The sequence below is a fragment of the Poeciliopsis prolifica genome, unplaced genomic scaffold (assembly GCF_027474105.1).
Source record: "Poeciliopsis prolifica strain line A6 unplaced genomic scaffold, Auburn_PproV2 SCAFFOLD006, whole genome shotgun sequence".
In the NCBI taxonomy this organism is placed as follows: domain Eukaryota; kingdom Metazoa; phylum Chordata; class Actinopteri; order Cyprinodontiformes; family Poeciliidae; genus Poeciliopsis; species Poeciliopsis prolifica.
Genome location: NW_026562381.1, coordinates 8,045,226 through 8,063,830, shown reverse-complemented (window position 1 = coordinate 8,063,830; position 18,605 = coordinate 8,045,226). Strand labels below are relative to the sequence as shown.

Here is an 18,605-nt window from a genome sequence, read left to right as displayed (position 1 = left end):
ACTACTGCAATGTTATTAAACACTGCCTGTGGGTGTGTGTGTTCACAAGTTATGAAAATTACAGAAGTGCCTGTTTGGTCATGAGAATATAACCTTTAGTAACAGTAAATTATATATATGTATGCTTATAAAATATGGTTCTTGCAAGATTTAATAAATGGGTTTTGAAGAACCTGCATTTTGTTTTAAAAGCTAATAGTACATATTATTTAATTGATCAATTTTTTAATGCGTACTTTCTCAATAAATATTCATTAGAGGGTAAAAGTAATTAAACATATTAGGAAAAGAACAAAGAATAAGAAGAAATTGATACAATCATTTTTTATGGATCTTCTGGTGGATTTAAAAGCAAAATGTGTCAATTTGCTTTGGCTTAGAATAGAATAGAATATAAATTGTCTTTAATGTGCCACATGAGTGAAAACACAGACTAAGCGTAAGTGGTGGCATCCAGTCGCACAAAAAAGGCATAAATAAGAGGGGAGACTGTGCAATTAGGGCAAATTTACAATGAAAAATAATACTGTGCAGTTATTCAACTCAACATTCTCTGATTAAAAAAATTACAAAGATATGGGCAAATGACTATTAGATATAAAAGAAAATAATAGTTAAATTAAAATATATTCATTGCATTAGTTTAAGTTAGTCTTACAACTACTTTACCAGATTTAACACTTATTTTCTTTTTATAAGAGTTGTTTGAAATGTAGACTGGAGTTTGCATGTGTTACTGCACTCATCAGTAATCCACCACCAGAATGTGAATTTCACAACAAGTCAGTTTTCTCATCCTGTCAGCCATGTTTGTTTTTATCTGAAAATCAATCTGTGGCAAATATGAAGCAAAATGTGTCAATTTAGACACATGCAGGCTGATTGGTTCATTCTGGAAAAAGTGGTAATGGATTTGGGTTGAACTGTGACGTCATCATATTTAACAGGTTGTTTTTACACCAGTTCTCTCAGCGTTTCCCTGGAAACGCCTCTGCAGTTCTGCGCGTGCGCGCAGCGTGACCGAACACCTTTTCCGCGAACATTGAACAGCCTTCCTTCCTGTGTTCACCTCTCCGTGTTTAGCTGCTGTTAATTGGTGTAAATGGCGGCCTTGCAAATGTTTTCCATCATTTTAGTAACTGCTGCTTGTTTTGGTGAAAGTGTTGCCAATTCAAACGGGTCTGGGATTGATTTCGACTCGTTCAGGAAGAAGTTTCACCGGCTGTATGAAGTCAACAGTGAGGAATTTAACCGTCGTCAAATCAATTTTCAGGTGAGAGACAAGAGAGAATGTTTTTGTCCTTTTTAACTCGACACTGTTCTAAAACAAGCGTGCAAAAGTTTCTGTTTAGGAAAAACATAAACTGACACTAAAGTTGTAAAAATAGCAGCTCAGTTCATTTCCTGCACAAGTTGAACTCTTAAAGTCACAGTTCAAATTGTTTAGTGTCCTGCTAAAGTTTTTATTCGTTGAATTTACAGCCACAAGTCTTAAAGTTTTATGTGACGAAGCAAAACAATGCCCATATTTGGAAGTGGAACCGTAATCACAATTTTAATGTCGTAAAAAATAAAAGTCTATACAGTTATATTTCTGTGTATATTTAGACTATTGCGTCCAGCAAACAGCATTCTTTGCAAATAAAAGACCCACTAAATACCAAACCCACAGAAAAAGACTTCAAAACATGTCCAAAAATTATTAGTAGTATTATTTTTAAAGGAAATTACATTCATTGTTTTTGGTTTTATAACAAAATTAATCAAAGTTTCACTGAGGGAAAAACATTTATTTTCAACAGAGTAAACCCTTTCAATAAATATGTTAAAAAAATGAAGTTACAAATTTAGTGTGACACTTTATATGATTTATAGCACAATTTACAAGATTTTTTTTGCTCTGTCACAAAACATCCTAATGAAAAACATTCAGGTTTCCTTTTGTAACAAAATGTGAAACAGACTGTGTGAGAATGCAGATGCAAATATTTTAAAATCTTTGTACCATTGGTGCTTTCTGTTCTAGGTATTCGTTAGCTGCTAACCCATCCTTATGCTCTTTATAATTAATGACTTATTTGGTTTTGTAAGAACCACAGTGGAGCCTTGTGGCTCTGGAGCCACATTGCAGACCTTTTCTTTGTTTTGCTCTGTCACAAAAAATCCTAATGAAAAACATTTTAGTTTCCAATTGTAACCAAATGTGAAAGGTTTGTGAGAGAATCTGTGCAAGACATTACTCTTGTTTAACCATTATAATCTAATGTTACACAATGCAAATATTTTAAAATATGTGATAAATGAATAATATTGTTCTGGTTGTTATCATGTACAGTTTAACTCCACATCCATTGTTTTTCTTTTTTAAATCTAATGAAAACATTTAAAAATTTGCATTTTATTTCATTTCTTTTTCTTTTTTCTCTTTTTCCCTCTGTTTTTTTATTCCTAGAAAATATTTCAATGTTGCTTTTCTTATTTCTGGTTAATTATCATCCAGGATTTGTGTTATGTGTGTTTTTACAGAATGCTGCAGTGCGACATCTATACCTGAACTCATTTTCCAGGCAGACACAGTCTGCTACATATGGCATTAACCAGTTCTCTGACCTTTCACAGATGGAATTTAAGGGTAAGAGAAAAATTCCTTGTGGATTTGAAGCTTGCAGAATTGAATTAGTTGCAAGTACTGAATGTTTGTAAACTCGCAAGTTAAGACAAAATAAAGATCTTTTATCGTTGTTAAAGTGGATCTTTGTATCCAGGATTGAGTCTGGCCTGGATCTTTATTTGCAGATGTTTACCTTCGAGCAGAAAGCAGCAGTGCTCCTGGCTTCGTTGGATCGACCAGAGCGGGGCTTCCGGCCAAATTTGACTGGAGGGATAAGAGAGTGGTGGCACCAGTCCAGAACCAATTAGCGGTAAGGTTGATACAGACAGATGATGGATATACTGGATCGTTGTTACACTCAAATCACTGTCAGCAGAAATAAACAACATGGATTAGCTCATCACATTAAAATTTGCTAATGAGGATCCTTTGGTCATAACAAAATAATCAAAAAATGTATTTGCACCATTCGGGGGACTGGGGCAGAGGTTTACTTTGCAACAGGATGATGACACTAGACATACAGCCAGCGCTGCAATAAAATGGTTTGGTTTCACATATATTTATGTGCTAGAATGACTTAGTCAAAGTCTGTACCTGGATAATTGCTGTTCAGAAAATATCGATCCAGTTCAACTTAACTTGAGCTGTTATGTAAGGAGAATGGGCAAATATTTAGTTTGAATTTGCAAAGCTGGTAGAGCTAAACCCCAAATGACCTAAAGTTGACATGGGCTGAATACAAATGCATGCCACACCTTTCAGATTTTGTTTTTTTAAGAAGATTAGAAAACTTTGACTAATCTTTTTTCTTTGTCACAATGATGCACAGCTTTGTATTTGTCACATCAGATCTCAAAAACGTTAGTTGGAGTTTTTTGTTTTCAACTTGAAAAAATGTGAATACATTCAAATGAAATTAAAATATTTACATCTTCATTTGCGCACAAGAAAAAATTGATCTATTAAACTAGAGTCTAATGCAATAATGCATGTGCAGTAATTGAACGTTGTTTAATTATATTATTTAGTTTTATGATTAGATGTTTCAAACAGATGGCAATAACTTCTTCAGTTAACCTGGTTAATGTGGGTGGAGTGAAAGGATTTCAGTCAGTACTGGCAAAAAAACCAAGGTTGACCTTACTGAAAGCCGCCACCTGCCGCATTCCTGCAGCTTCTCCACATTTCAGCAGCTGCTGTGCTCTCCACAGCTCGCAGTGAACGTTAGTGGCAGCAGAGTTCAGCTCAGGGCTTTAGTGGAAACTTTCATTTGAGATTTTAGCTGCCGTTCCATTTTAAATGGAGAGCATAAGTTTAAATGTTTATCATAAAATAGATATTTTACCACGTCGCAGTTTGGAATTAAATTACGGTGCGAGAGGTTCACACATTTAGTTTCGACAATCTGGCTTCAGTTCGTCACCTCACCATCTGCCTCACCAGCTCCTCCTGTCTCCAAAATGCAGATATATACGGCAGGTCAATGGTGCTGCACAGGTGCACGCATTCTCGCTTATCAAGTCTGTATTTTTGCTTCATGTGAGAAACAGGATTGGTATTTTTCATGGACAACTCATCCCTCCTGAAATATCCGATTTGCAGCTACTGTACAGTTATGTCGTCCAAATTCCTGAGTTCCACTTACTCTTTAATTATTTTGGTAATAACAATAAATAATTGCCAAGTATTTAAACTCTTTAAATGAAACGTTCACATTTTCACACCCAAATCACCTTCCCCTCATCTTGGATATATTTAGAAGTCTCAAACTAAGATTTATGACGAGTGCACAGAGAGTTCTCCCTTCTGCAAATCAATTTTAGTCTTGGAGAGTTCAGCTGAAGGTCAAACATTCATCTGAAGTAGTAATGGACAGAATACATATTTGAGTGGCGGGGGAGTTCAATCGTTAAGGAAAAGCAATGAAACGATGACAAACCAAGCCTTTGAGACTTCAGCTCAACGAGCAGAGGGGACCTGGGCTCCAAAAGAACTGGGCTTAGTGAAATGGAGCTGTTGCATGTCCTTTATGAAGGTTCACTTTTTGCTCTTTTTGTCCTTTATCTCTTTAGTAAGTCAATTTGCTGCAGGGGATGATATTTTCACTCTAAAGCACTTCTCCTAGGGGAGAGACGTAACCTATACAGGAGAATGCTGCATGATAACATGGTGTATATTTCATCCTTTTGAGTACAGAGAAAGTTTAGTGCTCCTGGGAGAGTCCGTAAACGACCCGAGTCTCTGCACTCACCTACCTCAGCTCGCCGGCAGTTTATCTGCTCGCATTTCTTATTGTCTGGCTTGTCTGTGGCCCTTCCTGGGCTGGGTTTCCACACAAGATTAATTGATAGGCAGAAGATAAAACATGATGCCATGCACACAGACACCAAATATCAAGTCAATTACATCAGATAAACTCTTCTCTACTCAACGTATCCTTGTCTTGATTCCTCATTTATAGCCTGGGTGCATTTCAGTGCTCACAAATGGCTTTAATATTTTGTATGCTTGGTGCATACTTATCTCCAGTCCAGGCAAACAGGGTGGAATTTAGCGTCTATATTGATTTTAAGCCATAAAACCACTTTGATAAAAATAAAAATAAATCAAGTGTTTCACACAGCAAACGGTTTATAATATTTATGAGAATTTCTGCTGAGGGAGTGAACATGATGTAGTGATCTCCATGCGGTGTGAAGAATAAAATTTGTTAAAATAGTAAAGAGGGGAAGGAAAAAACTATTTCTCCACATAATAAGGTATTGCATGCTCTGAATGAAATAGCTACTGGTTTCTGGAAGGGAATGAAATCGACTTCTATCCATTTTTATTACAAGAATTATTTTATGCTTTATGAATATTAGAAATGATCGTCTCTCTAAAGCTGAGAAACAGCTGGCTCTATGTATTTCTTCATCTTGTCGCTAATAGATGAGAGTGGAGTTTATTCATTTACATTTTCCCCAAGAATTTAGTTATAAAGTGTTTCTGTCAGTAGGTGGCAGCAGAAAGCAATTAGTCACAGTTCATTTGGTTTAGTCATCTCATCCATCTTTATGATGCAAGATAGCAAAAGAATAGATTTGAAAATGTATTAATGTTAATTTATTGTAATTTAACAAATATTTTCTGCTATACACAGATTCAGTTTTTGTCTGAACTCGGAGACTTTATATGAGTGGGACTGATTTTTGCACAAAGGCATCACCCACCTCTACAATTCCATGGAACATAAATGCTATCAGACTAAATGTTTCATTGGCAATATTTTGCTCTTTAACTTATTTCACTGTTTTCTTTTTTTATAGTGTGGGAGTTGCTGGGCGTTTAGCACAGTCGGTGCTATACAGGCCGTTCATGCTATGGGAGGCTCGCAGCTGGAGCAGCTCAGTGTGCAGCAAGTTGTAGACTGCTCCTATAAGAATGAGGGCTGCAATGGAGGCTCGCCCTCCCACGCTCTCGCTTGGTTAAAACAGGTGAAGTTTGCACTGCGTTACACATTAAACCAAACTGACTGCTAACATGTTCTTTAAATTTATGGCTCAAACTGACATGTTCTTTATACTGTAGACCAGAGTGAAGCTGGTGAGTCACTCAGACTATCCATACAAGGCCAAAACCGGAATGTGCCATTTCTTCTCCCCATCACACGAGGGTGTTGCCGTGAGGAACTTTTCCCTGCACAGCTTCAGGTAAGAGATAAACGTTTTAAAGCACAATGAGCAGCTGAAACTACATATATATGGCATTTAAAACCACTCATTTCTATTTATCTGACATTAATCAAACCAGTCAGGATTACTAACATTATTAAATATGTCAGTGAAGACATTAGGAAGAGAATTGTGTAACTCCTGACACAGAATCCACAGTGACAGTTCCATACCGTCTTGGGCTGAAAGGGAACTCACTACGAAGAAACCATTATTCCAAAAGCAACAAAAAAAAAAAAAAAACTAATCGCATTCTGTTTATTTCTTTAGTTTATTGTCCAGAGATTAATTAGCCTTAAACCAATGGAATGATCAGTGTTGCAATGAGCTTACAGACCCAAGAACACATAATATCTACGTTTATGAGGGTATGAGCTTGTGTGGAAATATTAAAGCAATGTTTCAGGATAGGAGCTATGAAGTTAAAGTTGGGGCTCAAACTTACCTTCCAAATAGAGAATGACTTTCAGCATCCAGCCTAAGTGATTACAAGGGGGTTTAAGACAACAAATTTAATGTTTTGGTGTAGCCATCAATGGGACCAGATTACAGCAAACTATTGTGGAAAGTTTGTGGAAGGATGTCCAAGTCAGAAAGCATAAATTCTACAAATCACTGAGGAAATGTATGTAAACATTTTGGAAAAAGTGATTAAAACAATAACAGATTTTCTAAAATTTAGCAGCTGAAAATAATCCTGGTAATCCTAACTGATCTTAAAAAGTAAAAGTTTGGTGTGATTTAATATCTGCATGCACATATTTGGTTTTAGTTATATATAGTAAAAGCTAAAAATGAATGTAATTATGAATTTTAATTTGGTGGTCAAAGAGGAACAGGTACAGAGGGCAGAGGGTGTAGGATTTGTCCTGTCCAATCACAGACCACCGTGATCCGACTGTCAACACAGGTTCTGATAGCTCAGTAGCACAAAGGTGTGTTTCTGTCTGAGTCATCTGTTGTGGCCAATGAGAGGCAAAATATTGTTGTTTGATTTTACTCATGATGGCAAGATAGTTTATATTGAGCTTTTAAGTTTTATTTGTCATCCATTTTGTTTTGCACTTCTTCCTTCAACTGTAAGACTAAACTAAATGTAATATTTGAAACATCTCATATGCTGAATGATAGTTTTCAGTCACAGTGCCTATGTTTGAGCTCAATGTTTAAAGAGATGTTGATACCACTCCTTGATAAAACATGCAACGCTTTAAATGTAGACTATAAAACCAGACACAGGAGGCTATAAGCATAATTGGATTCTTCTTCAGTTACTGTTTATTTTTAAGGTTCCTTCAAAAGGAACTTCAGTGAAAAAGCAACAATAATAAGAACCAGTCGGGCTGGTAATAAATCTGCTAGTTGTAATCATCTCACGTGCAAAGGAGACGCATAAATCACTTGCCAGGGAAATGGGAGGATGAGTGATGACCGTGGCCAAATGCCCACTGGTTTGTGTTGCCACCAGCTGGCCTGGACTGTCATCCAGGCAAAGAGTCTTATAAGCCTCTGCTTAGCAGAACACAGCAATTGGCAGCTGAAAAAGGGAGAGTTCAAGTGTTTCACTTGAGAGCAGATTTGCGCTACTACTGCAGGACCCTGGATCTCCATCAGATGGATGTGTTCACCTCACATCTGTGTTCAGAAAGCAAAATGATTCAAGAAAAAAAAACACATTCTGAAAATGTGAAAAAATGAAAGGAATAAACATCAGAAACATGAAAGTTGTTCCGCTTTTCAAAAGGTGTGTTCTGTTAGATGTAAGAAAAATCTTTCTGCCTCCAGTCCGAGCTGTAAAAACCACCATGAGCACAGAGACTGACGACATCGTGAAGCAACGCTCCAACTTTCCAGAATTCGAATTGATCTGTTCATAGTTCTGAGTGAAGTTCACTGTAATGTTTATCAACAGCCATGTTTGTCCAAGGAGGTCAGGATGAGCAGGACTCTCAGATTGCTGGTGATCTGCAGACTTTCTCTGGCTTCAAATGCAATAAACCTGCCCTGGTTCCCAAAAAATGTGCTCTGCTCAGTTGAGACCAAAACTGAGCTTTTAGGGGTTTAGGTGCTTCGTGCTGCAAAAACTCTGGAGCTCTGAAGACAAAGGCATGCCACATTTTTCAGATCTGTATTTTGAAACATTTTGTAAAGCATGTATAATTTCCCTTCTGCTTTGTGATAATAACCCTCTTGGTGTTGGTCTGTCACTCACATAAAAACCATAATAAAATATGCTAAAGTTGGTGGTTTTTTTAGATGATGTGAGAATGTTCAAGCAGTTTATTTATACAACATTTTTCCACGGCTCTGTAAGAGCCTGCCTAATAAAATAACTTAAAAGATTTAGAGATCTCAGGCTGAGAGAAGATTAAGGGAAACCAAGGTCATAATTTTCTGTAATAATTGAACTTCAGGTTCTTAAATAATAGCAGAAAATCCTTCTGAGCCCCCAATGGAATCAAAGTACTTTAAATCAAACTCAAGCAGGGCAGAGCTGCTGCTTTCTGCTGCTATCATAGACTGTCATTAAATCTTACGTTTAGCCAGTTTTTGGTAGCTGTGACTTATTTTCTAACAAAACAAAAGAGATGATTGCAGATTTCAGTACAAACTGGGTTCGATCAAACACTATTTCCCTCATGGTAGAGGAAGTGGAGATGACGGAGAAGCATAAATACCTCTGTGTTCACCTGGACACAAACTAAGCTAGAGACATAAGTGAATATTTGAAGAAACTTGAATAGTATGAATTACATTGACATTTAAGTTTCCTCTGGAACCAATAAAGGATTTGAGAGAGGGTTGAAAAAAGTTTAAGGTGAAAAATAAAAGTCTAAAGGAACTGATTTTTATTTTAATTTACTAGTTTGGGCAGCAATTCTCTGAAGGTTTTTATTCATATTTCAGATCCCTACCTTGTTAGTAGTGAAAACAAGCTGGTAGTGTTTCAGAGGTATTGTTTTTTGTTGACCTTATAACACCTGACAGTCAGTTAAACAACAAAAACCTTTGAATTGACAGGTGAGGCTTTTTAAAGATTGATGATCGACTAGAAAACTCCAGTCAGCACTTAGATCATTTGGCAATTTTCTACATTGAAGGAAGTTTACGGCTCATTATTCTCATTTTTACAGTAAGTGTGAGAGTTGAATATGCTAACATTTGTGTTTTGAATTCCTTCTTATTGTCTTTGCTAATCCCCTTTGTTGATTGTTTTGTTCCTTAGATAACTCCACATTTGTCTTTGTCAATGAAACTTCCTCTGAATTTTCCACAAGCGCAGCCTGGCCTTGTTCAGCACAACTTAAAGCAAAGTAAAGATGATCTTCAGTCTGAGTAAATGCCAATGTCACGCTACCACTTGAATTACTCGTTTTACCCTTTTCAACAATTCTCTGATCCAGCATAAAAATGTCTCTGTTGACCTGCCCCGTCTTCAGGAGTGGGACGTCTCTGCTAGTAGTTGTATCATCAGTAGGCCAGATCTTTACTGCAGCACAACAAAACACAAACACGGTGACAAAGTCAAAGTGGCTTTTCAGAATAGTTCGTCACATAGAAACAGGCCCTATGGACGACGTGTAATGAGCCTGGCAGCGGAGGGTGTCACAGATTCCCCCAGTGGGAATCGTCTGGCGGGATGACAGGAAGGGGCAACAGAAGGGGGCCTGCATATGTTCACTGTAGAAGAAAAGAGAATATATGTCATATTTGTTCAAAAGCAGATGAACTAATGAGAAATATGGATAGTAGATCAACTTTAATGGTGAGACGATGGCAGAAGCATGTCCATCTTTTCAGATGTTTGAAGAATCTTCAAGCTTTCAGTACATGTTCAGCTCTCTGACTTTCTCATGTTCTTCAAATAGCAAGTTAATCAAAAGGCCAAAGAAGCCACCCATAGAGAATATGCTTCTGTAATTTTCTTCTACAGCGGTCAAGAGGAGGCGATGATGGGTCAGCTGGTGCAGTTCGGTCCTTTGGCTGCCATCGTGGATGCTGTCAGTTGGCAGGATTACCTGGGAGGCATTATCCAGCACCACTGCTCCAGCCAATGGTCCAACCATGCTGTCCTGGTTGTTGGATACGACACGACTGGTACAAACTCCTGCACTACATGCAATGGGAACATTTATGTGGCTCTGTATTCTGCTTTAGATAATGTGGGCTTTAAAAGTAATTTACACAATTTAGTGCTGCGGGAGAACGAAAAAAGGCCCACTGTCACGAAGGGGAATATATTATTCAGGGAACTAAGATGTGGGGATTTTAGTTCCTTGCAATTTGTTCCTCACGTTTGTTTCTAAGAAGATTCTAAGTTTACTCTTTTATTCCACACCAAAATTTTCAATCACTTAGTTTGTTAGATTCTCTTCCAGTCTGTTTAAATGATCAACATCAGGGACTCCAAAGCTAAAGAAAAATGGAGTGTAGAACCAATTTTTGTTTTTCCAGACCTCATCCAGTTCCACTATTCCTCTAACCAGCTGATGAATTCTCAGTTTAATCTCGAAATGTACATACATCGGAAAAAAAGGCTTACGCCTTTTTTTTCTCACTGTCTGAAGTGAAATCAGACCAAACCTCTCTTGTTTTAGGTCAGTTAGAATCAACTAAATTATTACAATTTGATGAAAGCCAAAACTGAGAGAAAATAGTTTGTCAGATTTATTTATCAATGTCATTAAAATAAGTTTGAACTCTAAGACCGGTCAGATGTTTTGGGTTTACTTGAATGGACTCATTGTCCATTGGGAAGGCCCATTTGGACCCAACCTTTAACTTCCTGGCTGATGTCTTTAGCTATTGTTTGAATATTTTTTTACATAATGTAGAAAAAGGATTAGGATGTTGCAGGCGTCCCAGTTGGCTAGATATGGTTCTCTTTGTGTTTTGCTTCCTCCTTTCAGCCCATCTCAGTTCAGGACCTGTTTCATTGTCTTTCTGTCTTCAACAGTATCTTCACAAGATCAGTGACTTTTAAAGAGACATAAATCATTCTGTATGCAAACTTAGTCAGTAATAAAGTAATAAAGACAGTAATAAATAAATCTGATATTCTTTTATTGTTGTGGCAGATGGGAATAGTTTTGGTAATTCTGACTTGCCTAGAAACAAAAACAGAGCAGTTTGAGTTTTCTTTAACTGTTGCTATTTACTCTCATATTAAATTCCTAACATAGTGGACCCCTAACTGATTTCCATATTTCTCAGCTTGAATAATTTAACATAGTCTTATTTATGGTGTATTATAGAAAGAAAACAGTATTTATGTAAAGGCATAAACACAAACAACCTATGAAGCTGATGAAATGCATGTTTTAACTCCTAGGAGAAATACCTTACTGGATTGTACAGAACTCCTGGGGAACGGCATGGGGAGATCAGGGTTACGTTTATGTAAAAATCGGTAGCAACATCTGTGGTGAGTTCATTTCCTTCATCTTCTTGCGTGTTTTGATGCATTAATGCAGTCTGTTGTTCTCCTAAAGTGTTAATCACGCTTTTCTTTTTGGGTTTCTTCCCAGGTATCGCAGATTCTGTGGCAGCTGTTTTTCTTTGATGACAGTTTATATTTGAGTCAGATGGGTTTGTGTGAGTCACTGCATGCGGCTGCTTCCCGTTGCCAAAATGAAATAAGTCATCTGCTCGTCTTCAGTGTCACTGTGGATAATGCTTTTATTGAAATGTAGCCATCTTGTGTCACAAAAACAAATAAACCTCCTTCATATGTTTGCCACTGTTGGATTATAACAACAAACTGTGACACAATAAAAGTATTTTCACTATGCAAAATACATCTTATTAAGTACAAAACACATTAGAACTCATAATTCCTCTATACAAATATATAATGAATTAGTAGATAAATACATTACAAAATTATGCAGGATGCTATACAAAACACATCTAAAAGAGCTACATCATTAGGATTATGTAATAATTCATGGCTTCTCTTTGATATCATCATATTTAAGCAGTGCAAATCTTTAGACATTGACATTTTTATGCTTGAGATTTCATCTTATTTACACTTTGTTTCACTGAAGGTGCTTCTCGGCTTGTCTGAAGCAGCCCACTGTGACACGCTGACATGAAAGGCGTTCTGTAAACCCTGCATCGTTGTCCCTCCGCACAAGGTTTGATCATTCCACCCACTGATCCGCTTGCCTCCAGGTCAGTTCTTCTTCATTTACTTAACAGTTATTGAGGTAACATCTGAGCAGGTCTTATCAAGGAGCTGTCTGCCGCACTGTGACTCTGAGACAAGATTAAAGTAAAATGGCTTCATTCGGTATCGTGAAATATTTAATGTCAGACATTATGTCATAAGCTCTACAACTCATTTTATTTTTATTTTTGTGGTTTATTTTTACCATGTGCTAAAGCTTAATATTTACAATTCTAACTATGCATTTCAATCTTATCTTTTTCTTTATACACTCGGTGAGTTACCCTTACATCCATTTAATTTGGTATAAAAGAGTAAAGTTCATCATTTTACTTACTTACATGACTTTTACTACAATGTTTATTGGTCTTGCGTAAAGTAAAGTTGAATCAACTTTAAGTCAGAGTGATGCTCTGACTCATGCATATATTGGCCCAACACAGGGGCTGTCCTACACCTACACACTTGGCAAGTAACTCCCCTGCTGTGATCTCTGTCACAGCGAAGGGAAGCCACAACAGACGGCTGAGATGAACTCCTAGTCCGAGTCCTCGCTGCTGCAGTAGGAGCTGTCGCAGTACTCGGCCATGTACAGGAAGGTGTGAACGTTGGGGTTCAGTTTGGGCACCCAGTGACGAGGCACCAGGAACGTTGCCAGGTTAAACAGATCCACAAACACTTTGTAGCGGTCACTAAAGAGAAAGAACATCATGCAGTTGTACGTTGGACACTACAAAAAAATGCTGTTGTTCTGAAAAGTCCAAACTTTCTGGGAACAATATCTGAGAAGCAGGTTATTCTTCGATAAGCAGAGCATCTCTGTTCTGTCCTCAACTAAATCATCTTGGATGGGCTCTGCAGAGTGATGTTTAAAATTAAACAATACCTGACAGTGGATCTTAAGTAGTGGTAGCCTGATGAGCCCCCGGTGCCTGCTTTGCTGCCAATCATTCGATGTACTATGCACACATGGTTGTCTTGAAGGGAGAACAAGAAAAACAGTAACAATCTTTGGTTTGATATCATTTGTGCTGCCACTGCACTGTTAAAGTATTTATATCCCTTTAACTTTTACATTTTTTCATGTTAGGGTTTTATGTGATACAAAACACAAAGTGACACATAATTCAAAAGAATATATTAGGTTAAAAGTTAATTTACAATCAAAAGAAAACTGTGTGATCCATTTGTATTCAGCTCCATTGATGGAGGTTTAGAGAAACCTCTAAGGCAAAGAAGAGATTTTGCCTCTTCCTTGCAAAATAGATAAACTGCAACACACACCAATGCTTTTATGCTTAATTTTCAATCTTGCATGAAAACCAAAAACAACAAAAAAACAATTTTAGACCCATCTGACGAGAACACCACGTTTGCTGTGCCTGCTGCATAACTTGTGGCAAACTTCTCAAGCTTTTCTTCATATCTCTCTTTCTTGCAACTAATAAAATTTGGATTTGTTTTTACTGAAACCCCACCTCGCACCATTACCCGTTATACTGAGATTAAATTACACACAATTTGATTGCATTGAATTTTATTAAGGTAAATTTTTATTTTTTATTAAAATGAGGAGAGCTGAATATAAATGGAAACTATATGAATTTTTTTTTGTAAAAACAAAACAAAAACAAAAAACACTGAAAACCATACACCCTTTTTCCTTTTTACCTCAATATCATCCTCCTGTCCATAAATCATTTCCAGGTTCTTTGGACATCTCACTTGAGTCACTTTTTAACATCAAACAGTCTCTGTTTATCCAGTTCTGGCTTTAAGATAACTAAAACACTCTGTTGCTAACACAGTATATGCAGAAGGTCCCATAGAAATACTTACATCTCCATTTTGTCATGAGGGTGTCCATGTCCATGAGGGATGTGAGCAGCTGGAAGGGAACCTGGAACCTCGGCTCTTCCCTGTAAGGTAAAGGAAGGTTTGATGTTTTAAACATCCTTCTAAATTTTAATGGGAGTAAAATGAGAGCAGCTGTCTCCTGTGCACCACCAACAACCTCGGCAGTTTTGCACTAATTATCACTGTGCAGTTGCTGCCGGATGACTTTGTTAGCTCTGCTGAAGCCTTAATGAGCCTCATGTGACATTCTGTCCTTATCACATGTGTTACGCAGCTACGACACCTTTAGGAAAATCTGACAGACATGCTCAGAATGTTGAAGGTTCCTCAAGACTTCCTTACGAGTGCTGTTGGTGTCGTCTGGCTGACAGGGTTTCAGAACCAGGCTTGTGATATGGAAATGTTATGGGGAGGAGTTAATGAGCACCCCTGCCTCTGGAACTTGCACTGAGATGTTCTTAAGTTAGTCCCTTTGGAGGTGCCAACACCTTCCAGATATAAAAAGTAATGTCTGAAGTGTAATAATATGGTGTAAATGCTGCAGTTTCACTCGAAAATTAAAGGTGGGGAAACACAAAGAAAAGCTTAACTTACCTGTAGAAGTAAATCATCAGAGCACCTTGTAAAGCCTTGTAAGACAGCCGTCGTTCTCCTTGTTAGGAAAAACAAAATATATTAATTAATTTGAAGCAACATAAACTTTATTTGTGTTGCAAAAGTTCAAACTTGACAGGACTCTGTTCTGAGGAAGCAATTTCCAGCAGTCTGATTAAACAGCTACCTTTGCTGACCAGATGGTCATGATGCTTTTCATCGAATAGGGACATGAAGTGCTCTCTCTGTTTGACGAGCTCAACCATCAGCTTCTCTTTCTCCTCTGACTCTGGCATTTTCTACAAAAATAAACAATGCCCGCAAACAAAAAACCCAGGTTCTGTCAATCATCCATGCACTCTGGGGCGAAGCTGGTAAAGTTTGTTCTGGGAGCTGAAGTCATTTCTTACCTCGATTTTCTTCTCCTCCACATTCAGCCCGTCAAATATATTGATTTCAAGCCGTTCCCAGAAATTGAATCCATCCACTTCCAAGCCTGGCGTTCTCTCCAGCCACTCCTGAAAGAATGGCCCAAAGGTTTTATGCCATTTGTTTCCTGCTCAGAGCAGGTCCAATCAAACTGTGATGTGAATTAACGTGGTGGCTCTAAATCAGGGGAATCAATGGCAAGAGGGACAGAGACGAACCTCAACCAGCTTCAGAAGCGTTGGCTCTTGCTCCGTCTCTAGAAGAGTCTCAGTGTCATCTCCTTTAATGTAGTCTTTGTAATGCCGTCGGTTGTAAGGAACTCTCAGGTTGTCCTGCACCCCGATTTTGTTCTCCAGAAGTCGAAACTGAAGGCTTTCAAATCCAGAAGCGGGAATCAGGTACGTCCTGCAGACACAAGATCAAATAAACAACCACAAGCAATTTATTAAAGACATATCGCCTAAATATGTAGTTATTCATGAGGTTTCTAATGAGTTTACCTGAAGTCAAAGAAATCCAGCGCTGTCATTGTTTCCAGAACTGCGAATTGGTCGACCAGCAGTCTGAAGATCATTACTATCCGGTGAATCCGTGTGTTGACTTTGAGCATGTTGCGTTCATCTCTGACCTTAGGGAATAAAACAACGTATGACTTGACTAATAATCCAAAAACCCTCTAACACAAAGAAGCTGTAGTAATAATGAGACATGTTTCGGTTTTGGGGCAATTAGACCTTCTTGTTTTTATCTGCCTGAGCTCTAAATTTAAACTTTACTTCAGTCAGAGACGCTGAGATCTGACTCTTGTGAACAGTTTGAAACCTTAAACATTGAGGCTCTAAATATGTCAGTACAAAATGTTTTTTTCTGTGTGACTTACATGTCCGCTGATGAAAATCTCCCGCACTGAATCGATCTCAAAAAGAATCTGCTTGAACCACAGTTCATATGCTGAAATAAAAAATCAAAGGTTTAAACATCATAAATACATCTGCATCAGATCAGGAAGTTAAGATGCTCAGCTGTCAACAGTGAAGTAGGTCATCCACTTTCAGGTAAATAATTTTCTGCTTGATTAAACACCAGTGAGACATATTGAACTGTACCTTGGTGGGTGACGATGAAAAGATGCTCGTCATGGATTTTATTGCCTTGCAGTTCACTTTGCAACACTTGAGCTGTGGTTATTTTGTCCAGCTGACGTTTGGAATTAAGTAAAGCAAACAGCATATAGTTGGTTCTAAGTTTCTTTCTTAAAAATTTACCAAAGATAAAATGTGAGCCTTGTTGTTTTACCTGAAGGTAGTCTCCATAGATGATTCTTCCTGTACTGTGCTCCCCTGCCTGCGAGGCATCCTGGCTTCCTTCAATAGGTGGTTTACTTTTGAATAACCTGCAATATGAAAGAAGTCTTTTTTTTATTTTTTTATCAACAGAAATGAACAGGCTTGCATTTTACTGTGTTTGTGAAAAAAGAAATAAAAGTCCTTAAATGTGGTAACTGAAACATACAAATGCTTCTTCTCAAAGTACGGACATCCACTCATGGTTTATCCTAGTCTGTTGCAGCAGAGATGTGCTCCTCTTCGTTTCATCAAAATTTACTAAAATGGTCTTCAACTCAGCTCGAGTTTTTAAAGATGCAACTCATCCAATCAATCAGTCACCATCCGACCCGCCTCTATTTGCCCCATGCTGTCTGTGTTTATGTTCAACTCTGGTTACAGTCTGGACTTTGTTACCATGAAAAAAAAAGACAAAAGTTCACAGTGACTTTTTTTTTCATGAAATCAAAGCTGATTATTTTTGGTGTCAGCTGAAAACATTGAGGTTTAACATAAAAAGCTGGATAGGAAACCCGGCTCACCTTCACTGCAGCTTTCAGGAGAACCTCATCTGCAGGAGAACCCAGCAGGTAGTTCTGATTTTTGTAATTCTGTTTCTATTTTAGGTCTTTCTTCCTTCACCTCCGTGGAGATCAGTTGGACTGTTTGGATTGACATGTTCAAGGCCAGACAGAAGCTCCTTACAGCTTCAGTTCAGTTGGAGGTTTCTTCTTGTTAAGGGTAGTTTTCCTCTCCACTGTTGCTATGTGCATGCTCAGGATAAGGAATTCCTGCAAAGCCAATGACTTCAAGTTTGTTGTCGCTACAGGATTAGTGCAAGTCAATGATTTGATGCAATCTGCTGGGTTTCCTTAGAAATAAAACTAAATGATAAAAAAAATCCTTAAAGTCTCTCAAGCAAGGTGTGTTGTGAATTGGCTCTATATAAATCGACAGAGTTGAATTGTCCCTGAGTGGCCATAAAGTGAATCTAAACATGACTGTGATCAACCAACCTGACTCAGCTTGAAAGGTTATGCAGAGAAGGAGGAAAATGCTCAAAACAGGTTTATGAAGTAAAGCAGGCATGTGAAGATATACCTGAGATGACTTAAAGGTGTGATTGCAACCCAGAATACCTCAACAATATGAGATGAAGATATAATGAGATCATATGATTGTAGATTGCTGAGAAAAATATTATCAAATCCATTTAAAATAAATTAGTAATGTAGCAAAATCAGAGAAATTGAAGGACTGTGAATACGTTTGTTGCTGTTAATTTACATGTCTCTACAAAACAAGTCGAGTACATTTACACAAAATATCTTCCATTTTTTTTCTAATCTTAAGCAGACATTTTATCATATTTCGAAAATGCCTTTACACTTTCACCAGAAACAACTTTTTTGATATTCAGTCTCATGAACAGTTTTCTGATCATGAAACAAAATAGATCCTTCAAAAAAGAAACATCGAACCTCTTTAGAAACTTAAACCGAGTCCAGAGTCATGAACTCGGTTTATGACTCTGGACTCATAAACCAACAAGCCAACTATCAACTGGCTTGTTGGTTTATGCCAATTATCAACTCGGCCAATTATCAACTAAACCATCAGCTGAAACATTTCCTTCCAGATTTGAGTTTTTAAAGTTTTATCTAAACTTTAGTAAAATAAAAACTTTTTAAATTTAAAATTTCTGGCTTTTTAAAAACTTGCGAATCTCTTGGATTATCATAATTATTGTTAATAACATTAGATTGAGTGTTTTACAATGAGCAGTGAACGTCTATGTGGACAGGTCCAAGGTCAGCTTTGCTGTTTACTGTTATATTTGTGATGAATCAAACAACCTTCTGTTGCATAACAGATGGACCTGCTCTGTTCTTTACACAGAA

General features: G+C 37.5%; 2 protein-coding genes across 2 annotated transcripts; one reads left to right on the top strand and one right to left on the bottom strand.

Moving 5' to 3' along the window:
* The first annotated feature begins 1,016 nt into the window (after nucleotides 1-1,016).
* LOC129360642 (cathepsin O-like) lies at nucleotides 1,017-12,063 on the top strand. Its single transcript, XM_055030966.1, has 8 exons — nucleotides 1,017-1,273; nucleotides 2,527-2,632; nucleotides 2,797-2,921; nucleotides 5,923-6,090; nucleotides 6,185-6,306; nucleotides 10,262-10,425; nucleotides 11,660-11,752; nucleotides 11,856-12,063. The coding sequence occupies exons 1-8, from the start codon at nucleotides 1,103-1,105 to the stop codon at nucleotides 11,888-11,890; spliced, it is 984 nt and encodes a 327-aa protein (XP_054886941.1). The 5' UTR covers nucleotides 1,017-1,102; the 3' UTR covers nucleotides 11,891-12,063.
* Nucleotides 11,989-17,019, bottom strand: LOC129360641 (tryptophan 2,3-dioxygenase A-like). Its single transcript, XM_055030965.1, has 12 exons — nucleotides 16,892-17,019; nucleotides 16,676-16,772; nucleotides 16,486-16,576; nucleotides 16,260-16,330; nucleotides 15,880-16,007; nucleotides 15,598-15,784; nucleotides 15,361-15,468; nucleotides 15,138-15,249; nucleotides 14,951-15,008; nucleotides 14,339-14,418; nucleotides 13,386-13,476; nucleotides 11,989-13,191 (listed from the first exon to the last, which is right to left on the bottom strand). Exons 1-12 carry the CDS (start codon nucleotides 16,924-16,926, stop codon nucleotides 13,038-13,040), a joined length of 1,212 nt encoding a protein of 403 aa, XP_054886940.1. The 5' UTR covers nucleotides 16,927-17,019; the 3' UTR covers nucleotides 11,989-13,037.
* Between the last annotated feature and the right edge of the window lie 1,586 nt (nucleotides 17,020-18,605).